A 25,844-nucleotide genomic window follows, 5' to 3' on the forward strand; every position below is an offset into this window, starting at 1 on the left:
ACGGCCCCCTACTCCTGGAGCCATTAATGGCCCTGGGGACCCCAGAAGGCTGGCTTTCTGTGTCCTGCGGTGCCAGCTGTTTGCTCTCGCTTGGTAGGAACTTTAGCAGCTCCCGCAAAGCAAGAGCAAACAGTAAGTCCGCTCCCAGCAGGCGGGTTCTGGAAGACTGATCCCGCCAGCTGGGAGCGGACTGTTATTCATTTTTCCTGTCCTCTGTCAAGGGGGCAGGAAAACAGATGAAAGGATAGCTCCCAAATGCATGAAGCAGCATTTTGTGTGCTTCCTGCATGTGGGAGTCATGAGGCTCTGCCCGCTTCCCCCCAGAGCTGCACACTTGGCCAGGCCCCAGGGGATGGGATCTATCGGGCCAAATATTGGCCTGTGGATGGGGGCCGCACGGGCCTCCTCCCCTTCAAAAACCAAAAATGATCCTAACTTCTTGGGCTTGGGAGAAGGCAAAGTGAGTGGTTTCTTTCGTGTTGTCTCCTGGTGAAAACAGAGTCCATGGTTTTACCTTTTAATTACCCTGAGTATGCAAATGCCTAAAATCATCTGCAAGCTCTGCCCGTTTGGCCCCAACCCATTTTTCTTAATAGTATGCAAAGATCTTCCCACCTTTTCACACGCTGATGGTCAGCTCACCAAAAAAACTGAGTTCTTGATGCAGAAGAATAGGAGGACATCACCATTAAACATAGAAGCACTTACTTCATATAGTTAGGAGGATGTACCCCTCTTTTTACTCTTATCCTCTTCTCTGAGGATGAGGATTCAGGTTATCACAGATTTATGCTCGAGGAACAATCATTTCCGAAATTACATGCAGACAAGGTCACTGGAGACATTTCCTTATGGTCCATTATGCAGCTGTAGTGCAGAACAATGACTAATTATTTGCCAACAAGGCAGAACTTACCAATTAACCAGTAGAAAGTACACCAGCTGGGTGGACTTTTTTGCAAAACTGTGGACTCTTGTTGGATAACGGGGCAGGTGAAGTTTTGTTATGGCTCAGTCAATCGCACAGCTACTGACAGAACCACACAGACACTCAGACACCCACACAAGCCCAATCAGCAACTCTCACATAAACTCACAGAACTACACAGCCAATCACTCACACACACCCACCCACTTAGACCCCCATAAAACCACTGACACACCCACTCACAGACCCATATAGCCACTCAGACATCCACTCAAAACACTGATACAGACAGTCACACAGCCACTCAGATGACATATGTTATAAATAGTATCACTCAGTAGTACAGAAAGAACAGTAATTTAACTAATGCAGTAGTTTAGTATATATCTTTACGTTTCAGAACGGTTTACGAAACACTCTCACTGGATGATGTCATTAATGATATCATTTGAGAAGTCATCAGTGATGTCATCAATGGTGTCACGGACCATTTCATGAGGGGTGTAATATGTGAGGTCATAAGCAGTGCATTGCAGGGGGCAAAAGTTATAGTTGGCTCAGGTTGCATAACTGCTGAATTCCATGGTTTTGAAATTAAATCTGAGCCTAACTATAAGTCCCTGTAACCTTTTATTTTTTTTGTCCAGTGAATATGTATTGTACACATACACACACACACACACACACAAAACCTTTCACCTTTGCTAATCACTGGTAGAAACATTTTTACTGTCTCTACATAAAAAATGGCTCTTCAAAGAACTACATTTTGAGATCTAGAAACAACCATATTTAAGATCTCGTGCACAGCTTTGAAAGAGTGCTGAAAGAGGTCACCCACCTTTACAGGGACACTTAATAGAGATCATATGTATGGACTGTTCAAAGATCTAGTGGTCATTACTGAATACTTGTGGTTGAAAAGGGGCGTAGGACCTGGCTTGTCCAGTGGGGTTATCCCCAGACTTTTTGCTTTTGGGCCTCCTGTTTTTGTTGGTTTCATTACTCTGGGCACTTTACCACTGCTAATCAGAGCTAAAAGCATAATCTCTCTGTGTAAATTGTTATTATGGATTGGTGCTTCCATTATTGGCTTGTTTGATTTACTACCAAGTCTCTAGTACAGTGCACTGTGTGTGCCCAAGCCCTGTAAATCAAATGCTGCTACTGGGCCTCCAGCACTGATTGTGCCATCCAAACCCACACAAACAGCCATGCAAAACGTTCTCAGAATTGCCAGCACAGTGTCTGCACACAGTTTTTATTGCCATGTCGACCTGGCAAGTGCACCCACTTGCCAGGCGCTAACCTTACCCTTTATTACGTGAGTCACCTCTAAGGTAAGCCATGGGACCCCTGGGGGCAGGGAGCAGTGCATGAGAAAGTGTGGACTTGTCCTGGTGGGTGCGACATGTCCGGATAGTGAAATAGAGATTATTTAGTTTTTCACTATTGAAAGTCTATCTGTCCCATAGGCAAGAATGGGAGTTTATTTATAACATCTTAGAAGTATAACTTCCCATTGGGACAGGAGAAAAATATGAAGTTTAGTGTGCCTGAACTCCGAATATAAAAATGCATCTTTTAGTAAGGATGATTTTTAAATTGTGGGTTTGAAAATACTACTTATAGAAGTGGGTATTTTCTTACTTAGCCACCCTGTGTCTCTCTGCTGGTTTGTGGATTGCCTGTCTGGTTTTGGAGTGACAGGGGCTGGGGATGTGCCTTCTTTCAGACAGCCACTGGAAGGTTGATGTGCATCCTGCCTTTCCTGAATGAGTCAGGGCTGGTCTGAATAGACCTGGGATACATTTAGAGTAGGGGGAGGAGATTTCCTTACACCTGAATGGACCTGGTCTGGTCTGCCTTACACAATGCTGTCTCTACCTCCTGCCGGGAAGCTGGGCCAGGGAGGACAGGTTTTGACTGAGCAGAGAGCCTCTCTCTCTCTCATCAGAGAACAAAGAGAAATGGGCTATAAATATTGGGGTTCAGGCCCCAGCACTTTAGATTACTTCTGGACTCAAGAGGAACCTCTGTCAAGGAAAAGAGCTGGGAAAGCTGTAGGAGAAGTACGGTCCCTTTCAGTGTGCTGTCTGGGGTTGCCCTGCAGTGGCTGTTTCTGCCAAGGAGAGGAAAAAGACTTTGCTGTGTGCTGTTTATCCTGTTTGAAGAATATCTCCAAGGACTTGAAGTAGAGCTTGCCTCATGTTCTGAAGTCTCAGGGACACAAAGACGTCACTACCAGCTCCCCTGAACTCCTTGCTGGGATTTCTGACCTGCCTCTGGAGGTTGTTCCTGCTCCTAGGAGCTGGAAAAGAGACGCAAATAAGATAAACACTACGCATCCGCACCCGTTTCCGAAGCATCGCCGCTGAAGAAACCAATGCAGCGGCTGCCTGTGGCTGGACGAACGATGCGACATTGCAGCCGCCTCATCGAGAACAGACGCATCCCTGATACCCACGCATCTCACTGGGGTGCCAAGTCAACAATAACGCCGTGGCTGCAGTTAGAAACAGACGCATCGCCTCCCTGCACAGTCAGAAACCGACACACCACCTCCCCTTCAATAAGGAACCGACGCATCACTTCCAGTGTGGCAGTAAGGAACAGACGCATCACCTTACCCAAAGAACTAACGCATCATCTTCCTTAGATGTAAGGAACAGACATTACCTTTACTGCAGCTGTTTTTGTTTATGATTGTGACACATCCAAGTTACTTTGTGTTGAAAGTGTAGCATCTATCGATTGCTATGGACCGAACTGTTTTTACCTTCTAAGAATCACATTTTGATTATTGTGTGTTGGATTTTTTTGTCATTTTGGTCTTGTTTGGTATAGATAAAGATTACTTATTTTTGTAAACTGGTGTGGCGTCCATTTATAGTGTTTTCACTGTATTATTTTGTGTGTGCACAAATGCTTTACACATTACCTATGAGATAAGCCTTTCTGCCCGTGCCAAGCTACCAAGTGGGGGAGCAGTGGTTATTTTAGAAGTGCATCCCCCTTATCTTGAATAGGAAGAAAGGTTCCTACTTGGACAAAGGTGCAAACGCTTGCCAACTAGAGAACCCCATTTCTAACATGGGGCTTTTATGAAAATTATGAATTCATCACCACCATAATGTTCTGTCACTATGTTGCATCTAATGGGTATGAACTGAAATCATGGATCCATCATGGCACTGACAATTCGAAGATGAGCAGCTGTAAATCATATCCTACGCCTGTTTGAAGCAGCTATCCATTATCATCGTGCAATTGCTCCACTGCTGCATCTGGTAAAGCTCAGTTATCATGTCTGCTTCACAGCTTTCCTCCAGCAAGGTACTGATGACACAAAACGGATTGCCAACAGTCTTATTACCCACACATGCAAATCAAAAATAGCTGTAATTACTTTCCCATTCATTATGAATTCTAAGCTGCGGCTTGGGCCCATAATTAAGGGGGCAGATAATTAACAGCCAATCTAACATGCAAGTGAGTGTAACAAAGAGTTACTTACCTTCAGTAATGCTTTTTCTGGTGGATACTCCAACTGCAGATTTCTCTCCTTTAGAATATCCCCCAGGTGGCAGATATTTTGGGTTTAACTTTGTTTTATTGATTTCCAGGCAAATGAAAATGCACATTACTTACAATGGACAATCCTGTGTTTCATCAACTTGGTCTCCCCCCCCATCCAGCCCAGCCACCTCGTATCTTTGAGGACCCTGGTGTGATTCTTAGTGCATTTGGCTGCCAGAGTAGGGTAGGGGCCCGACCCTAATAAGCAGTATGTAAGGCCTAGTAGAATAAAAACTCCCAACAACCCCTTACCCACTTCCCAGCCCCCCCACCACCACCGAACCGGTGTGCTGTATCCATGCCTTGTTAGGTTACTGCGTGAAAGGTCCATTTCATGTCACATATTAGGAGGCCACTACCGCTGGCTGATCGTCGGTGAGTCGAAGGAGGCGGAGGTATTTCGGACATGTTACTTCGTTGAACTCTAAAGCTAACAGGGATAGTAAAGAGCGCCAGATTGTATTAAATGAATCTGCTGAGTGCTTGAGGTTGGCTTGGATTCTCTCCATACCGATGATGTACCATAACTTGTGCAACCATCCCGTGTGTATCGGTCGGGTCTGTGTGCCTCATAGAGAGAGAATGTGTTGGACAGCTGCTCCCATCGCCTGGCCCTTTTGTTTCCCCTTGACTGACTTCAGTGGGTATGTAAGAGTGTTGGGGAGCCCCAGCAATGTGTAAGCAGGGAAGGAAGGTATTTCCGTCTCAAATTGTTTGTCGGTGTCGTCTAGGACAGCAGTCCAATATCCCGTCAATTCCTTACAGTCCCAGAGTAGGTGAGGCAGCGTACCCTCCTCATCATAGCCCCGCCAGCAAGTCGGGCTACGGTCAGAATTACCTCTATTCAGTCTGACGGGTGTCAAGTACCTGTAAGTTGCCACCTTGACCGACGCTTCTCGGCTTGCTATGTTACGGGCCGTATGGTTTGCCCTGAAGTAGATATCACACCATTCCTTCTCTGAGAAATCTCTGCCCACATCCTGCGCCCATTGCTTCTGCCCGGCAGTGGGCACAGAGGAAGCCGGTGGACGAAGCATATTGTAAAGTTCAGAGATTATCTTTTTGTCCGAGTATTTGGTTATAAGCCATTTCTGGTCCGTCATTAGTTTTCTACCGACCAGCAGGCGCATGTCGTGGTGCAGGAGCCAATGACGGATTTGGAAGTATTGGAAAAGTTTCCGTTCTTTGATCTCATTGGCTTGTGGCACGTCTGAGAACTTGAGGAACCCCTCTAGAGCGAAGAGGTGCCCCGCCAACTTGCAGTCCGAAGACCTCTATTGCGAGAACGCTCGCTCTTCTAGCCCTGTTGGTAATTCTGGTTTATCAAACAGGGGTATTAATGGTGAGTGGAACGATGTGAAACCACGTTTAACCACTACTGTGTCCCACACTCGCATTACTGTGCGTGTGAGTGGGAAGCCCTTGAGGTTCGGTGGTCTATCTGAATGCTTCAAAAAGGGCACCTTCCAGAGGGATAACTTCGCCAATGCCCTATCTTGAAACAGCCATTTCTTTTCAGACTAGGGCCTGCTCCATTCTACCAGATGTCTAAGTTGCGTCGCCCAAAAATATTCCAAGAAGTTTGGAACACCGAGCCTCCCTTCGTCAGGGGGTCGGTACAATAAATCTTTGTGCAGTCGAGGCTGCACTCCCGCCCAGATGACGTGTTGCACCGCTCCTTGCAGCTTGTGAATGGAGCCATGTCGAGATGGTCTGAAAAATGTATAACACTTTAGGCACTATGAACATTTTAACAGCAGATATGCGGCCAAGGAGCGACAGGGGGTGCTTCTGCCACTGACTGAGATCCCCCTGGATTTGTGAGAGGAGTTTAGTGTAGTTTTTTGCAACTGTTTGCTCAATGAAAGGGGCCAGGACTACCCCCAAGTATGGGATCGTGGCTAGGGGTTGGATTTCTCTGTACTCCCTGTGCCTTCCCGTGTGTAGGTTCTCATTTAGGCCTGGAGGCAGGATCATTGATTTCCCCATATTTATTTATAAACCGGAAAAATACCAAAGGAGGTCAATTCCCGAAGGAAGGCTGGCACCGAATGCTCGGGTGTCTCCAAGGAAGCCAAAATATCGTCCGCATACAGACTGATTGTGTGCCTTTCTCCTCCGAAGGGAATGCAGAGGATATTAGGGTTGTCTCTTATCCTTTGTGCTAGGGGCTCCACGTGGAGCGCAAAAAGAAGAGGCGACATCAGGCATCGGTGCCTCGTACCCCGTTGGATGTCGAAGGGCTGTGAGATTGTCCCGTTGACCTGTATCGTAGCTCTGGGCTTGTCGTGGCAACTCGCCAATCAGGCCCTGAACTGATCCCTGATGCCGAAATGGGCCAGGGTTTTGTCCAAGGAGCTCCAATCGACTCTGTCAAATGCCTTTTCTGCATCGGTCAACAGTAAGGAATATGCTACTTACCAGTATGCATCTGTTCTAGGCATATAGGGCTGCTGATATTCACATCTTATGCATTGATCGCCGCCTGGTGTTGGGTCCGGATGATTGCACATTGTTGTCCTGGAAGAGTCTTCGAAGTATCACGAGATAGGTGGCTCCTCCTCTGGACTACAGTGCGCATGGGCATCCTCAGATTGTTTTTCGCTATTGTGGCAGGGATGGAGTATGATACAGTATGTGATGTCTGTGCTAGAGAGTAATTCTGAATGCTACAGCTGCTACAGGCACCGGGGAGGAGGGAGGGCGATGGGAATATCAGCAGCCCTACATGCCAAGAACAGATGCATACTGGTAAGTAGCATATTCCGTTCGAGGCATGTGGGCTGCTGAATTCACATCTTATGCATAGAATGTATAGCAGTCTCCTCTTAGCGGCGGTTGCCCGTGCCAGCTGCAGTAGTTTGAAAAAGAGTTTAGAGTACAGCCTGTCCTACATCCGCTTGCTGTTTGGAGTGTACATCTACGCAGTAGTGTTTGGTAAAAGTGTGTATGGTAGTCCATGTGGCTGCCTTACATATGTCCTCTAGAGGAATGTTTCCTAGGAAAGCCATGGATGCCCCTAACTTGCGTGTGGAATACGCTTTTGGGGGAACTGTTAATGTGCGTTTAGCTTTTTGATAACAGATTTGTATGCACTTAACAATCCATCTGGCTATACCTGATTTGGAAATGGGGTTGCCTTTGTGCTGTGGTGAAAAGGCAACAAACAGTTGTTTAGTCTTTCTGAAAAGTTTTGTCCAATCTATATAGTACAGGAGAGCTCTTTTGACGTCAAGGGTATGTAGAGCTCGTTCTGCCACTGAATCTGGGTTAGGGAAGAATACTGGCAGTTCAATAGCTTGGTTGATGTGAAACTGGGACACCACCTTTGGCATAAATTTAGGGTTTGTCTGCAGCACTACCCTATTAGCGTGAATTTGTATGAATGGCTCCTGAATAGTTAGGGCTTGCAGCTCACTAACTCTTCTGAGTGATGTAATCGCAACTAGGAAAGCTACTTTCCACGTTAGGAATTGTATCTCACAGGAGTGTAGAGGTTCAAAGGGTGGTCCGATTAGTCTGGTAAGAACCACATTGAGATTCCAGACAGGTGAAGGAGGGTGCCTTGGAGGAATGATACGCTTGAGTCCCTCCAGGAAAGCTTTAATAGCAGGTACTCTGAAGAGTGAAAGGTGCTGCCTGTTTTGAAGATAAGCTGCCACCGCAGCTAAATGTATACGAATGGAGCTGTAAGCCAGATTGCATCTGTGTAAATGTAGTAGGTAAAATATGCTGTTCTGAGTAGATGCATCTAGCAGATTTATGTCATTATTTTTACAATAGATGACAAATCGCTTCCATTTCGCCGCATAGCATGCCCTGGTGGTAGGCCTCCTTGCCTCTTTGATACTATTCATACAGTCGGAAGGCAAGTTGAGGTAACCAAACTCTATGACCTCAGGAGCCAGATTGCAAGCTTCAACTGTTGCGGATCTGGGTGCTGAATGTCTCCATGGCTCTGTGTTAAAAGGCTGGGTGTTAATTGCAGCCTTTGATGTGGAAACACGGAAAGTTCTAGGAACGTGGTGTACCATGGTTGCCTCGCCCATGTTGGAGCAACTAGGATTAGTGTCATTGAGTGTTGTCGCAGTTTGCTAGTAGTATGAGCGGGGCTGGGGGAAAAGCGTACGCAAACCTGCCTGACCAGTTCATCCATATCGCATTGCCCTGAGATTGCGGATGTGGAAACCTGGCGGCGAAGCTTTGGCATTTTGCATTTTCCTTTGTGGTGAACAGGTCTATTTTTGGGTGACCCCACCGCTGGAAGTACGGCTGCAGCACTGAGGGATGTATCTCCCACTCGTGCATCTGGTGGCTGTGTCTGCTGAGCAGGTCCGCCATCTGGTTGTCCTTGCCTGGGAGGTGTTCCGCCATGAGGAAGATGTTCCTCTGAATGGCCCACTTCCACATGCTTTGCGCTAGATGGGACAACTGTGGAGAGTGTGTCCCTCCCTGCTTCTGTATGTAGTACATGGCAGTCATGTTGTCCGTCTGGATTAACACGACTTTGTTGCACAAATGTACCTTGAAAGCTTTGAGCGCCAGACAGATTGCCATCAGTTCCAGTAGGTTGATGTGCATTAGATTCTGCTGTCTCGACCATAGTCCCTGCACTGTGTAATGGAGGACATGCGCTCCCCATCCCAGAAGAGATGCGTCCGCCGTCATCACTATTTGTGGTACAGGCTCTTGGAACGGTCGTCCCCTGCAAAGGTTTTGTGGTTTCCACCAATGCAGAGAGTTGTATGCGCGACCTGTCACTAACACTAGGTCCTTCAATTGTCCTTGAGCCTGGTTCCACTGCCGTGCTAAGCACTCCTGAAGCGGACGCATGTGTAGTCTCGCGTGAGGGACTATGAATATGCAGGAGGCCATCATGCCTATCAACTGCATAAACACCCTTGCCGTGAGGGAGTGTTGTGGTCTGAATTTCTGAATGAGTAACTGAATGCTGTTGATTCTGGTTGAGTTTGGCTGCGCCTTTGCCGCCAGAGTGTCTATTGTGGCTCCCAGGTACTGCTGGACGTGGGCGGGCTGAAGATAAGACTTTGGGTAGTTTAATGAGAATCCGAGGCTGTGTAGGAGGTGAATAGTGCGGGACACGTGACTGGCACATTGCTGGGCTGACCTTGCTTGGATGAGCCAGTCGTCTAGATAGGGGTAGACGTGAACATGGTTTCTCCGTAGGTGTGCAGCCATTGTCGCTAGGCACTTGGTAAACACCCTGGGGGCTGTAGTCACCCCGAAAGGCAGTACCTTGAACTGGTAGTGCTTGTTTTGGATGGTAAACCTGAGATACTTCCTGTGTACTGGATGTATTGGTATGTGGAAATACGCATCTTTTAAGTCTAGGGTAGCGAGGAAGTCTCCCTGACTGAGTAATGGAAGAACCTGCTGTAAAGTGAGCATGTGAAAATGTTCTGACAAGATGTATTGGTTTAGGGGCCTGAGGTCTAGTATTGGCCTGAGAGACCCATCCTTCTTGGGGATTAAGAAGTACAGAGAGTACACCCCTGTACCTTGTTCCTGTATAGGGACGAGTTCTATGGCCCCTTTTTGCAGCATGCTGATAACTTCTTGCTGCAATAAGTTTATGTGCTCTGCGGACATAGGACGGTGTTTTGGGGGTATGTTGGGTGGAGTGGATGTTAGCTCTAGACAATAACCATACTGAATGAGTTGTCTCACCCACCTGTCTGTTGTAATGCTTTCCCAGACTGGCAGGAACTGTTGTAATCTGCCCCCGACCGGTGTTATATGGTCCAGGGGCAGCGACAAGGCGTCACTGCTTAGTATTGGCGGAGGATCTGGTGTTCTTATTCCCTCGTCCTCTGCCTTTACTGCTGTTGCCAGGGTATCCACCTCTGTTAGTTTAAGTATAGGTGGTTTGCGTGTTCCCTTTGTTGTATTGAGTCTGCTGGGACGCCTGTCCTCTTGAAGCTCCTCTGTTATTGGAGCGACAAAAGGAACCACCTCTGAATTGTTGAGACTGCAAGGCCCCCATAGATTTGGCTGTCTTTTTTTATTTTTCTAAGATGGAGTCCACATCAGGCCCAAATAAAAAATCAAGGTTTACAGGCTGATTTAATAAAGTGGTTTGAATCTCTGGTTTGAACCCTGAGATACGCAACCAAGCATGCCTTCTGAGCATGACACTAGTGTTGAAGGCTCTGGCTGCAGTGTCAGCTACGTCCAGCGCACATTTAATGGATGCGTTGGATATGAGTTTCCCTTCCTGTATTAGTGTTTCTGCTCCTTCTTTGTAGGCATCAGGCAAATGTTGTAGCAGTTGCTCCAATGTGTCATAATGTGCCCTATCGTATCTGGCTAATAGGGCCTGTGTGTTGGAAATTCTCCAGATGTTAGCTGCTTGTGCAGCCACCCTCTTCCCAGAAGCTTCTAACACTTTAGACTCTGTCTGGAGGAGGAGCATCACCAGTGGTCTGGGAGTTGGCCCGTTTATGGGCATTGGAGACAACCAAAGAGTCCAAAGGCAACTGTCCCTTAATGTATGTAGGGTCCACAGGTGCCGGTCTGTATTTTCTTTCAATTCGGGGGTTAACAACCCTTGCTCTGGTGGTCTCCTTAAAAATGTCTCCTGCATGTTTGAGGACATCCTTTAACATTGGCAATGTTTTACCTGATTTTTCTGAAGTTGAGAAAGTGTCAAACAAGAAATCCTCCTCAATTGGGTCAGCATGCATGTCCACATCATGATTATGTGCTGCCCGCTCTATTAGTGCGTTAAACGCCGCTGTATCTTCTGTGGGTGAAGTTTTTACAGGATAAGAAGGAGCATCAGGGATAGGTTGTGACTCCCCTTGGTCAGCATTGTCTGTTCAAGTTTGAGCCTGGTCATCTTGATCATTGTCCGCAGGGTAACTATATTGTTCGTCATAGTTGTACCCTAGCTCCTCAGTAGAGCGTGTGGGTGAGTACGCATAAGTGTCTTGGTCATGGTACTGCACACTTTCAAAAAGGACAGGGGATGTGGAAAAGTCCCTTTTCTTTTTAAGTGGAATTTTATAGGATTCCAGTGGATTTTCCGACCTGATCTTTCTTTGACATATAGTAAGTCTACCAGTGTCAGCGTCGATATGGAGCTTTGACTGTTCATCATAGGATGGCTCCTGATAGAGAACGCTTGCTTCTTGAGGATGACTCCTCTTCCCAAGTGTAACAGTTTTGGAATGTTCGATCCCTGTTGTCGGATCCGTTCCCTTAGGTCGTGCTGTTGGGGGCAGTCCAAATTTTATGGGTGGCTTTGGGCCTGGCATCGACAGGGCACCGACGGACTTTGCTTTGTCGTCGTGCTTTTTACCTTGCGTCGACTTTGGTGCTTGCGTCGGAGGTGCGCACTTCTATATGGATTCGATTTGCTCCTTCGAGGCGCCTTTGGCTTTCGGCTCGAGTGCTTTGACGAGCTTTTGTTTTCCGACTCGGTGCCTCGGTTCGAGGGCCTTTTGAGAGTCAAGTCCTTTGTTTGTGTCGCTGTCCGTCGACGCCGACCTTGTTGGTTCGACGTACTTGGTGCCTGTAGCTCACCAATCTTCGGATCGACAGCCTTTGCGGTTGACCTTTTCGGGTCGTCGACACTTGTTTTCGACGCCGATTTCGATGTGCTTGCACTCTTCGATCCGATGGCTGACTTTAGCAGTTTCGGTTTCGTTTTGTCTTCGATACCTTTCGGTTTCGCTTTCAGTTGGGCGACCGATGGCTCATGTGAAATATTCTTAGCCGGGCCGAGACGCGGGGCTACAGAATGCTTAATATGATCTTGGCTAAGGCCTTTCGGCGATGCCTCGACCGGAGCCTTGGAAAGTTTAAGAGTGTCTTGTTTAGGCCCAGTACCCACTGTTGGGCCTGGTTCATCACTCGAGTAGTCATCGACGGCTCCGATGGGGGACACGTCGTCCCTTACCTCTTCGATGTTTTCATCTTCAACGACGTGCTCCTCGTCGTCTTCATAGTAGTTGGAGCCGTGCTCCGAACCTGAATCCGACGTCTGTTCTGGATCCTGAGCGTCGACGATCTCATCGTCGTCTTCATCGAAGATATTCACCGGGTCGGGCGCTGGCTTCGGCATTGTCTGTCTTGCTGCACGTCGGAGCCTAAGCGTCTTCTTGGACCGGAACCGAGCACAAGCTAGGCAGTTGTCCTCGTTGTGGTCGGGTGATAAGCACTTGTTGCACACCAGGTGTACATCGATGTGCGGATATTTTGAGTTACAAAGGGGGCATCGTTTGAACGGGCTCCGTTCCATCGACGATCGGGCCTTTGGTGTCGTAAAGGCCACGCGACGCTCTTCGACAGCCTGCTTCGAAAGAAACTGGAACAAGAACTCGGCACCGAACTAAAGGAAAATACCGACGACCCCGAAGGCCTTTTGGCCTTGAAAAAAAGTTTCCGAACTGGAGTTAAGAAAAGTACATCCGAATCCAATGGCGGAAAAATACAATCTGAGGATGGAGAGAATGCCCATGCGCACTGTAGTCCAGGGGAGGAGCCACCTATCTCGTGATACTTCGAAGACTCTTCCAGGACAACAATGTGCAATCATCCGGACCCAACACTAGGCGGCGATCTATGCATAAGATGTGAATTCAGTAGCCCACATGCCTCGAACCAGGGCATTCATCTGGTGTGGTGGGCTTTGTCGAATAGATGCATGATGCGTTTGGTATTATCGCTGCTCTGTCGATTTGGTATAAAGCCAGACTGGTCTGGTTCAATGATGACAGGCATACGTGAGGCCTAGTCTGGCCGCTAGAACCCCTGTGAACAACTTCAAGTCCAGATTAAGTAAGGAAATCGGCCGGTAGGAGCCACATTGTGTTGCATCCTTCCCAGGTTTGGGGAGGACAACGATATCAGCAGCTAGCATATCTGGGGGAATAGATCCAGGGTCCTGGAAGGAGTTAAAAAGGCGAGTTAAAATCGGGGCCAAGAGTGGGCAGAACGTTTTATAAAACCCAGTTGAAAATCCATCCGGCCCTGGTGATTTCAGAGGTTTGAGACGGGAAGTCACACCTATTACTTCTTCAATCCTAATTGGTGCATCAAATGCTTCTGCCCCAGCTGCGTTCAAAGCCATCGTAGCAGCATGTTAAAGGTGTGCCCCACCCTCCGAATTCAGTTTCGGATCTTTACCATATAAAGAGGCATAGAAATCCTGGAAAGTTTCAGCTATCTGATCATCTTGTTCCACCCTTTTTCCCATGGTACTGTGAAGGGCCAAAATTTTGGAGCGCTGGGTGCCGGCTCTAAGTTTACTCGCTAGGAAACATACTGTTTTATCTCCCCCTATATGATATGAGTGTTTGATCTCCAGAGCCTCGTATTCCACTCTGTCAAGATCCAAACTTGCTAGTTGCGCACTGGCTGCTTTCAATTGGTGCCATACTCTAGGAGTGCCTGTTTGACTGTGCACTCTTTCTAGTTCCACTACGCTTGCCGTGAGCAGTTCTCTCTTTTCTTTCCGTTCTTGAGCTTCCGCAGCGGAAATAGCTATCAGTTCGCCCCACACTACAGCCTTGAGTGTCCCACATATTACCGCCAAAGGTGTCCAGAATGTTGTTTGTCGAAAGATAGTCAGTGATGCATTTGTGGAGCTGTAGGGGTACCCCTTTTCGTTGAAGCAAGTTCTCCCGTAATCGCCACATCCCCTTCAGTCTATGAGTCGGGGGCATGTCGAGTGTCACTGTCACTGCGTCATGGTCAGATAGCGCAACTGAGGTAATGTCCACCGCCTCTACCAATTCGTTTAGTGCGGTAGATGCTATAAAATGGTCAAGTCTGGCATATGTGTGGTGTGCATTGGAAAAGAATGAGAATTGTGTGCTCTGGGGATGAGCCTCCTGCCAGATGTCCTCCTGCCAGATGGCTACCAGCCACCTGTGTCCCAGCCAGTCCCTCCCATTTTTTGATAGGGCTCCCTTTTGGCCATAGCGTTGACCTGATCTGTCTTTCTCCTAGTCCATGACAAGATTGAGGTCGCCTCCCACTAATATCCTCCTATCTTGGGAACTAAGAACCTCCGGCATGGCTCCTTAAGGAAGTTTTCTTGTCCTGAGTTGGGAGCATACAGGGACCCCACCACCATGGCAGCCCCGCCCACCCATATCTTGTATGCCAGGAGCCGGCCCTTTACTTCTGCCACTTTATCTCCCACTTTGCCCCGAAACTTTCTGGCAAACAATATAGCTACCCCTGCCTTCTTGTCCGTTGTAGAGGAATAAAACTGTTGGGGAAAGGCGCGGGACCTCATTCTGTGGCAATCTTTGGAAAGGAGATGGGTTTCCTGCAGAAGGCACACCGCCGCCCGAGTTCTCCAAGTAGGACCGAATAGCTCGCCTTTTAACGGGATTATTTATCCCCTTCACGTTAAGGGTGATCATCTGAAGAGTGGATCGCGACATGATGTGTTCACGATTGGTGTCTGCGGTATCATTCGAAGCCTACTCCCTCCATTTGTATAGCCATACCCCTGGACCTTGGTTCTGTCCATTAGTAGCTCTGGCCCTCGTCCTGGTCCCACCCCACTCAGCACACCGGTCCCCATTCCCCCCTCCTCCCTCACCCCAACAACACCCCCTCAACCATTTCAGAGCACTGTCTCCCCTGCTCCTGTGTTCTGCTCCAGGTCCGCTTCTTTCTCACCCGCCCCCTCTTCTCCACTTGTGCGTCCCCCCTCTACCCCAAACCCCCGGGTCTTCCCCATTCCCTCCCGAACCCCAACTGAACAGTCCAAAAGTTTTACCATAGTCCAATGCCCATCATCCAAGAATGCGGACATGTGGGGAGGAAAAAGTCGGGGTGTACGTGTGACCCAAGTGACCTGGGCCAGCCCCAGCCCCCCACTCCCAGCCAGTTATAGTTCGGTGCTGTTGTATCCCATTGTGCAGATCAATGTCTGTCTGGTGATGTGGTATCTTTTGACACCGCTTCCAGGGCTGCCATTCTTTCTTGCGTCATGGTTGCGGAATCCGGCCATGATTCCAAATTAGGTGAGCGTCTGCGGCCTACTTTCTGCCATCCGTCCCCTAAAGATCGTCGTGTGCGGCTGGGTGACTCACCCAGACTCTGATGTTCTAGTCTAAGGATCGCACATGTTTCTTGGAGAGATTGCAGTTGGTGTAATTTGCCGTACCACTTAAAGATCAAACGGAAAGGGTGACCCCAGGAGTAGGACACTCCCTTTTCCTTCAAGAATGTTGTCACCGCCCTGAACGCTTTCCTCTTCTGTAAGGTGATGGAGGCCAGGTCCTGATAGAGTGTTACGGAGTGACCTTGATACTTGAGGGGTTGCTTCAACCTAGCTTCTCGTAGTATGCATTCCTTGAGTGGGAAGTCCGGCAGGAAGGCCAGTATGTCTGGCGAGGGGGCTGGCGTCCATCTTGCCAAGCCCAACCTGTGCGCTCGGTCAATGCGGATGTCAAAGTCAGAGGCCTCTCCCAAGATCACCCTAAACATGCCCTGGAGGTATCGGGCGACCTGGTCCCCCTCCTCTTTCAGCAGGACCCCCCTGACGTGGATGTAGTTACGCCTTGACCGATTTTCGAGGTCCTCTGCATGGGCCTGCAGGTCCAACTGTTGGTCTTTTAGGTGTATAAGTTCCTGCTGTAGTTGCTCTATTTACTCACTTTTATTTTGTTCATGGTCTTCTATAGCGGCTACTCGCTCCCCGATCTCGTTCACATTGTGGTGTATCTCTCTCACCTCTCCCGTCACTTCCTGTTTGAGCTTTTGAAAATCCTCCCAGAGCGTGCTGAAGAGCGTTTCAAGAAATGCGCAGGTGATTGGCACATCCCCTTCTCCTTGTTCTGCTTGTGAGTGAGGGACCGGAGACGTTCAACCCCCTTTCTCCGCTGACGTGGAGCCTTTGGCAAGCATCTCTTTGAGTGATCTGTCCCCTTTCTTCCTCTCTGTGGACATCTTTGGGCCCCCGACCAGTGGGAAATCGGCCCCTGCTCTTGACCAGCATGCGCGTCACAGGGGCAGCACCGCTGGATATAATTTGATTCAGACTGAGTCTTGACTTAATTCAATTCAGTTCTTTTCAAGCTCTGCCTCCCTCCGATCCTTGTTGCACGCACAACTGCTCTCTGGTGTCCCCAGACACCTCCAGCTGCTGTTCTCTGTGTCCCTTCGTTCCTCTGGGCTCAGGGGGACATGCAAACTACCAACACTGTGGCCCTCCCACACGTGCGTGCACCCAGGTAGCACTAGCCTTGCTCACAGCACGGTGATGGAGATGTTCATCAGGGGGCCCCGCCGGCCTGCCTCACCTTTGTCACTGGGTGCCCCTCTTGAACTCCCGCCCTGGCGCTAACTTCCAGTGACTGTTGCTCAATCCTCAAGGGCCTGCTAGGTATCCCTTTGGTGGTGATGGTGGGCACTACTCAATCCGGTCTACACTCCCCTTATGTCTCCCAGGTGGGGATTGTCGTATGCCGTTCTTCACACGCCCTCAAATTCCTTCGTATGCCCAGGAGGGGAGCCGCTGGCCTCTCGCGGCTCCGCTCAGCCGCCTTTGCTCTGCTGTTGCCGTTGCGGGCACTCACCCGGCGTTGGACAGGGCGACACCCAGACCTGCTCCTGCCCCCGCTGATATAAGGCTCTGTCACTCTTGCCCGCTTCACTGCACTTCGCATATCCCGGCCAGGGTGCCATTTCTTTTGTTGCCGGGACGGCCTTGTTGGATGTTGCCCTGGAGCGACTTTCTGCTATTTTTGCTCCCCGGTGCGCCGCTACACCTCCTCCCTCCTTGCTCCCTCCTGGGTTGTGGCAGTGTTCCGCAGGGGGGCCCGCGGGCCTATCCTGCCACCACCGCCGCCAGGCACCTCTTCTCTTCCCGCTTTGGCGCTAACCACCCACGGCCAACTCCCGGTCTGCATGGGCTCGTGAGGTGGCTCCTTGACGGCTGTGCTGGGCGCCCCCCGACTCGGTCTCTACTTTTCTTGCGCCTCTCCCATGGAAATTGCTGTGCACCGCTTCTTCGCGAGGGTGCCGGACTCGCGCCTGGGAAGGCCCACGATCCGCACCCTCGATTCCACCCTGCTGCTCAGAGGGGGATCGCTGGCCCCCGGCGGCACCACTCCCGGCCGCCTCTGCTCTGCAGTCGCCGCTGCGGGTACTCACTCAATGCTGGTCAGGGCCCCACCCATGTCCACCGCTGCTTCCGCCTGTGAGGGGCCTTGTCTCCCTCACCCATTCCGCAGCTTTACTCGGCTCCCGGCCTGGACTCCATTTCCTTTAGCTATCTGCCGGGCCGTGTATTTTGTCATTCGGGAGTGAGTGTCGTCTACAATCGCTCCCAGGGGTGCCACTTTGCTCCCTCCTGTTGTACCACTGTCAGTGGAGCACAACTGGGAAGCTAGATCAGGAATTTGGCTGGATTAGGGGGCCAGGAACGAGGGCCTACAAGCCCTACGACCGCTCAGATCGCCATCTTGGCCATGCCCCCGTGGCAGATATTTTAAAAGCAATGCCCCTGCATGCAGGTGGGTAGCATTGTGCAGCTCCATGTTGATTTTGCTCCTCGATGGAGCTACATGTAAGTGCCACCCCTGCAGTTCAACATCAGTTGCTGTTTTGACTGTCCCCTCCTTTGGACGCAGTGCGCAACAATAAGAGATAATAGTGGGCAGATATCTAAATTGGGACCTCTTTCAATGTAAAATAGACAATTCCACAGGACTGTGAGGCAAGGGGATGAACCAGCAGTTGGATACAGTAGCCCACCCCCCAGAAAGAGCTTTACAGAAAGTAATTTGTTCTGATAGATACTTATAACCACAGATTCTGCACCTTTAAGATAGCAAAACAGAAGCTCCCAAGGTGGTGGGTTTGTGGAATGCCTCACATCAAAATTTCCTGCAAGACCAAAGGGGGGTATTCAATTAGGACATTGCTGTACGGAACCAAATGGTCCCATACCTTGATTGCCCACAGAAGCAAAGAATATCAGCATTAAACACCTGGTCTGTGTTATTGTCCATTGCTGATGTGGAAGGAAAAGCCTACTACATTTGGCTATGACGCTTTATTCAAGTAATCCTTTGCCAATCCAAGTGAGAAAAGACCTTGATTCCTATCTTAGTTAAAATATGCAAACTAGTCCGTGTTCATGTAATGTGAGATAGAAGTATCTGCTAGAACAAAAGAAACAAGTTCACCACCTGCATGACCGAAGTCGCTAACTGGATGAAAGCCAACTGTCTCAAGATCAACACCAACAAGATAGAAGTAGTGATCTTTGGCCTGAACACTTTACCATGGGACTCCAACTGGTGGCTAGTCAAACTCAGACACACACCCATACCCAGAATCCACACCAGGAACCTCGGAATATTAATTGACGCCAAACTACATATGAACGCATAGGTCAACGTTATCACTGCATCCAGCTACTGCACCCTGAAAATGCTGAGGAAGATCTTCAAATGGCACCCAGGCAACATTAGAAAAAGTATCACTCATACCTAGTTACTAGCAAGTTGGGCTATAGGAACACCCTCAACTCAGGGATCACAAAGTAACACAGTAGAAGACTATAAACCATACAGAACTCGCCAGTCAGTCTCATCCTCAAGTTCCCACACATACAGTTGCATCTCCTACCACCCACCATCCAGACACCTCTGACCTGCAGGACTCCTACTTGCACACATCCCACACATACACAGAACAAGGTCAGGAGTAGTATTCTCTTACATCGCTCGTAAAGCCTGGAACAACTTCCATTCCACATCAGAGCCTCCCTCTTCTCTTCTTGAATTCCACAAGAAGCTTAAGACCTGGCATTTCAACTAACCAACCTACCCTAGGCAGGGCTAGGCGGACACACCTGCTCAGCGCCAGGATACCCTCGTGGGTGATAGTGCGCTTTACAACTACACATAATATCTTTCTGGAGGAAAAATACTCTGATTTATTACACCAACATGCAACAGGCTATCTATGTTGAAAGCCTCTTTCAGCTTATAATTACTTTAAATATCAAGTAAGTATCAGTTTGAAAAGGCACATACATCATCCACCCTTCTGACTGACTTTTAGCTTTTTGGGGTTATTATTCTTACCTGAACTTTTGATGGAGCAGTGCCACCTTTTGAGTAGCTTCTTCCAGGACATTTTCATCCTGTATCCATCCCTAAAGAGGATAGATCATTTTATATGAGAAATCTATTTGGAGCTCTTTAACACCATTGTTCTATGTAGACAAATACGTATAGTACATCTGTGAAGTTTGATCATTTAAAAAGCATGCCACTCCACAGGGCAGCCATGTAGTTTTTGAGATAAAATGCACAAAACCTATTCCAGGAGGTCTACGTTTCTGTAAAGAGTAGATACAGTTGAATTTAGGTAACCATATCCGTTTTAGCAGCATTTTCTGAAAGGCAGATAATCTACTCAGAAATCTGCAGAACTCCTCAAGTGGTTGTGGCTTAGATACACCATTTGAGGAGGGAAAGAGTCACTCAGGGAGGCCATCCTGCTCATATTTACCACCTCTCCTTTTCGTTGCAGTAATGTGAACCAAAGGAATGAAAATTCTTACCACAGGAAACAGGGCAAACCGTTGCAGGAAATCCTGCGATTCATACTGATCAAAGTCGCCAAACTCAGCTGTGGAAGAAATTAATGCATTACTAACAGGGCTTCTATTAACTACATTTCTTCTGGTTTCAAAAACAGATGATGCAAGTTTAGACATAAACATTCATCACTGGGATCAAGCGCAAGACAAACAATTGATTTCTATCGCCGCTGTCAGATTCTGAGAATTATAAACTAGGTTCCAAAAAAGGGTTATTGGTGCTGTCAATTCTTTCTTGCAAACCATTCCTTCCCACTGCACTTTCTGACTACACCCAATATCATAAGTGTTGAATTTGATACTCTGTCCAGGGTCATCCCCAAACGTCGTGCCTTCACCCTCCTGTTGTCTGAACTTGCTTTTGTTAGCTTTCAAGACTCTGTGCACGTTACCACTGCTAACCAGGGTTAACATGTTTGTGCTCTCTCTTTTAAACATGATGGAAATGGTGTGCACCCAATTTGCACATAAAATTTACTTATTTCTAGTGAGATATATAAAAGTTTTGGCATCAAGATCATCAAAATCATGTACGTACGTTTTGAGATAGAGATGTTTATAGTCGACACCGTGCAATTTCCAGAAGCAGCAATGTTATCCAATGGAGGAAAAACATATACTGCATACACATACTTCACAGTGACTTAAGAGACGAATCATCATGTGACTATGGGGCATTGTTCGAAGCAGCACCAACAGGTCACCTCAGGCAGCACTGGGGCAACTGGGTGCAGAGGTGCTTTACAGCATTGGGTAATGTAAGTCAACGGGGATCAGTCCAGTTGAAAAGAGGCAGCAAGCTGGGACTGGGGGACCAGTCAGGCTTAAAGAACTAGCGGGCTCAGGTCACATGATGCTTGGGGACATGGGGACACCTTTGGTCCTCTCTTCAACAGTCTGGGGAGCGGACTGGTGCAGAGGTGTTCTAAGGAGTTTGGTTTCTGTCACCGAGACACCTGCGGTAGAGGGGGCATGCACAAAGCCACGAATCCACTTTGGGCAAATCCAAGGTGGGCTTCTTCTCTGGAGGGTCTGGGGACCACGCTGGTACCGTTGGCCCACTTCAGCTCGAGCTAGGATGGTGTAGTGGTGCTTTCTGGTGTCAGGGTGATGCAGTCCAAAGACCTCACAGGTCTCTTGGGGTGCCTGCAGGATGTAGGAAAGCAGCTCCACTGCTCCACAGTAATTTCTGGGTCTTGGGTGATGTCTGGAGGTTGGAGGCACAGCAGCTGCAAGATGAGTTGTCTTTGGCATAATTGTTGAGGACATTGTCAGGGTTGGCACAAAGTCATTTGCTGATATTATGTTCTTGAGAATAGTCAGCATCTGTCTTCTTCTTTCAGGTCAGTAGGATCTCATTTCCTGCTGCTAGGGGCTCCCCTAAACACTAGATTTAGGGGCATAAGGAGAGTGTAGAGTAGCAGTCAATGGGGTAGTTAACCCAGGTATCACTAAGCCCCCTACATGGTCACTTCCTGTATGGTGTGGGCATAACCCTGTCTCAGAGTTCCTAATTCTGCCAGGACAAATATGGCAGACTTAGAAATGTTATGTCGACATCAGATAGTCCAATTTAGGGGTGGAACTAGCCTGAGGGTGCACAAGTCTCTCAACCTACTAATTGTCCCATCTCTCCAGGTGTCTAAAGGGCAGGGTGGCATCACCTCTGAGGGACGCCAGATGCGCATACCAAAGGCAGTGAACTCTTTGAAGTTCCCTGCCTTGGAATGCTCATTTACAGGTCATCCTGCTGGAAGGAGCGTAAAACACCCTCTGTGAGTGCAGACTTTATTCCGGAACTCCTGAGAGTGTGGGCCCCCACCCGTGGGGTTCAGAAACTCACCTGTGATGGCAGGCTGGTCAGAACCAGTCAGTCAGCACACTATTAATTAGTAGGTTTTCAGGGGGCACCTCGAATGAGCCTTCTGGGTGCATGTATTAATAAATCCATCACTGGAGTCAGTTATTAAAATAAGATGTTTGATACCAAACATCTGAGGTTTCAGTAAAGCCATCATGCAGCTAAGGAACTAGTGTTTCACCAGTGTCCAGCACATGCAGTTAAAATGGCTTCCCTGGTCTCTTATATTGGCAGAAATTAACTGGCCAGCACAGGGGCTTAGCTGTCCATAAGTCCACCAATGTAGTATAGTGATCCCTGCCTTAGGGCTGTAAGGCCTGCTGTAGCGGTGACTTACCTATACAGCATGCAGTGTCTGTAAGCATGGTATACAGGGATGTGTGCCATGTTGTGTTTTCACTTTTGTATGCACCAAGAAATGCAGCCTGCAATGGCAGTCTGCATGAGTTAGGTGAGGGGTCTCTTAGGGTGGCACAATACATGCTGCAGCCCTAAAGGACCCTCTTCCATACCCCCGCCCTAGGTACCTGGGGTACCATTTACTAGGGACTTACAGTGGTGCAAAAGGTATTGCCAATTGCTGGAACAATTGTAGAGTGTTAGGGAAAGAGATCTGGCACTGGGGACCTGGATAGAATGAACCCAGTGCTCTTCCGGTTATAATTGCATATACTACCATGCAAAAAGTTGGGGTGATCATGTCAAAAAGGTGCACTTTCCTACAAGGCTTAGGAGTCTGTGCTCTTGTAGGTCTCTGCTGAGGATTTGTTCCTCTTGTTGCTAGGCCAGCATTATGGTATTGTGACAAATTAGCGATTTGCAATTATTGGATGTTCATGGAGCAGGGCAGGTAACTTAATTTTGCAAGCCTTTGCTAAGAATGGAGAGCTCTGCTGGTGATGAGGCTGACTACACTCCTCATACTGGTACTGAAGCATAGTAGAGAAGTGGGATTATCTTGGAGACTGTAAGTAGAAAGGGTACTCAAACCTACACCAGAGCCTGGGTCGGCATCTTTGAATGCGTATTGAGCTGAAGACAGACAACAGAGTGTACCAGAAAAGAGCCAATTTCATGAGCAAGGGTGACTATCTCACAAAAAAAAAGACATTGAGAACCCACTCCTGCCTAAGCAAAGCAGAAGTCTCACATGGTCTTCATAGATATTGATGCTGCTTGCTCATGGATAAGGGAGTTCGTTGAAACAATGATCTTACCTCAAATCTAGTGCACAAGTTTAGATGGAGAGTTATCATTGGCACACAAAGTTGATGCAATTAGTGGGGCTTGATATCCTTTCTCAAGACAACAAGGTAGAGAAAAAGGAGGACTTCTCTTTTGCACCAAGTTCTGCTGATCGAGTAAGGATTCCTAAGGGAGGAATGAAGATTCCCTGTATTTTGTACAGCTGAAGAGAAAAGAACAAACCCATGTGCTCTACACTAATCGGGATTAAAAATCCAGCAAAACAGAGGCAGCCATATGCTCAAGGAAGGCGAAAGTGAAGGATTTATTTTCTCAAGTAGTGGAAGCTGAACCTGCAGCAGCAACATGCTCTATGGCAATTCTGGGCCTGAATAGCCAGACAATCATGGATGAACTCACAAGGAAGACAGAACTTACAAAATGTGCATTTGATACTCTGAAGTCTGTGCAGAGATGTAATGCTTGACAACAAGGAGGGGATTCGCAGCTTAGAATTCTGGGGTTACCGGTAACAAGAGCCGCACCTTCATAGGTTCGGACACTGGAGAAGGTTATGAGAGTCAGGATGGAGTGTATTGTGGGGGACTCACAAGTGTGAAAAAACTAAAGTGGATGGCAATGGGGCAGGCAACACAATACTGATTATCTGCAATTCTCCAAAGGGCCAAGAGGCCATAATGAGAGCGTCAGATTAGAGTACAGCAGGAATGCACGACAACAAATACACCCTTTACACAAATGTTTGCCACTTGGTCAGTAACAAAAAAAGAGCTAACGAAGATCAGAAATGAACTTCTGACGAAAGGCAATGAGTAATCTAGAAATGTCCTGTTAAACTGAAGGTGTCCTATTAAGGGAAGAGCTTTGTTAGGTGGCTACAGTGGATATGTGCATCTGTGGCTTCAGCCTCACTGTGGGGAGTGGAGTAGAACTGATCTTTAGTAGTCAATGTGGTTTTATTCCGGGGGACAAGGGGTTAGAGAATGTTTGGTTAATGTTTATGTAGCTATCGCTTCTGAACTATTTCTGTTATTCACTCCTTTCCCCCTATGAGTAACAAGTTAACTATCAAGTATGATAATTAGGAGGGGCGTGGCCACGCAAGCGTCTAAGAGGGCCGCTTGCTGTTGAAGCTCCGTCGGCTGGCACAACATCTCCGGCATTATCCAGCTCATCCCCCGACATCATTGTTAAGGAAACGGCTGCGCTGTGCGCCTGAATCAATCCTGATGCCAACGAACCGAGTCTGGGGCTCGGAGGTGCTCGCAATCCCCGTTTCTGACACCGGTGCTCTGTGACCGCGGAGAAGAGGGTGTGGCGACTTGGGCCCTGCCGGCGACGCTGGCGGATCGGTGAACCGCCTGGATGGGAGGTGAGTGGGGGCCTGTGGCTGCGGAGTCACAGCCGGTTGCGGACCGGCTATGGTAACTCCCCCCCTCCGATACGCCTAGAACGGGCTCCGAAGACGGCTTGGTCGACCACGCCCGTCCCGCACTACACGCACTCACCATTACCGGGAGGCTGCATTGAGGACAGGGACAACTGTATGCCTGGCTGCATAGCATAACAAGTGCAGGGGCATAAGGGACAGTGGGAGGGGGGAACCTTCTGGAGCCTGCCTCACACACGCAGCGAACCGGCCGCCCGGCTCCGTGGCCCCTTCTCCCCTCTCCCCCTGTGACCTGCTAGCTACCATACGGGCCTCCGATGCCGGGCGCCCGCCGGATCCTGCTTTTGGACCTGTGAGCGAGCCGCCACCACACGACGTCCCTGAACAGAGAACCTTCCACTGCGGACATCTCTTGACTCCTGCTGTGACGTCCCGATGCAACACCCTCCATACGTCACCACTTACCGCAGACAGTGGCTTGGCATATTACGCACTTTCATTGCGGCCCCATCGATCTCTGGTGGACCCAAGACTGCACATTCTTCCTGCTCTACTGGTCCTCCGGGTGGCCATGTGAGCACAGCATTGGCAGGGATACAAACTTACAAACAGCCCTGGACAGAGATATCCATCTGCGCAGCCTGAACTACACGCTACACATTGTGCTCTCTCCTGTCTGTTATGCCGGCTGTGACCTGCGCTACGGTAACAAGTATCCCCTCCTCCCACTACTGTGCACAACTTGCTTGACTTCTTGTGGTATCTGGATCTGCCAACTGCGCTCAGGGCCTGTCCATCACTCTGCATCCACATTGCACCATTACGCCGCGGCATGGGCCGCAAAGACCCTAAACAGAGAACCTTGCCCTTTGGGAAACTAGCAGACGGAACAACTGAAGAAACCCCCAACATGGCAGACAATGCTTAGTGTGCGGACCGAGTAGACAGCCTTCCTTCATAGTCTGCATCGATGCTTTAGGAAAGAGAGCGGGTTTTAAAGCCCTTGATGGGAGATTTGACGCATTGGACAAAAGCTTTGCTGACATGGGGGCCAAAGTCCAAGCAAACGATCGTCGCCTGGATGTCGTAGAGGTCCACGTCTCAGACATCGATGACAGCACGGCGCAGTCCTTGAAGCTCCTGGACGAGGACCTGGAAGCGCGAAGCCGGCGCAACAACATTCGTATTTTGGGCATACCGGAGACTGCTACTACAGGGATGATGGTCTTATTCGTGGAACACTTACAATCTTACTTGTTTGGTAGTGAGGCCTTCA

At 48.7% G+C, this 25,844-nt stretch overlaps 1 protein-coding gene across 2 annotated transcripts in view; it reads right to left on the reverse strand.

The window, feature by feature from the left end:
• Positions 1–25,844, reverse strand: part of PTPN21 (protein tyrosine phosphatase non-receptor type 21) — a 339,336-nt gene that overhangs the window by 194,499 nt on the left and 118,993 nt on the right. For both annotated transcript variants that reach the window (XM_078660017.1, XM_078660016.1), the window contains exons 5-6: positions 20,073–20,140; positions 19,591–19,661 (exon numbers count right to left, since the gene is read on the reverse strand). In XM_078660017.1, coding sequence (XP_078516143.1) covers positions 19,591–19,661; positions 20,073–20,140 — 139 coding nt within the window. The remainder of the gene's footprint in view (positions 1–19,590; positions 19,662–20,072; positions 20,141–25,844) is intronic.

This window comes from Lissotriton helveticus, chromosome 9 (genome assembly GCF_964261635.1).
Source record: "Lissotriton helveticus chromosome 9, aLisHel1.1, whole genome shotgun sequence".
NCBI classification, from domain to species: Eukaryota; Metazoa; Chordata; class Amphibia; order Caudata; family Salamandridae; genus Lissotriton; species Lissotriton helveticus.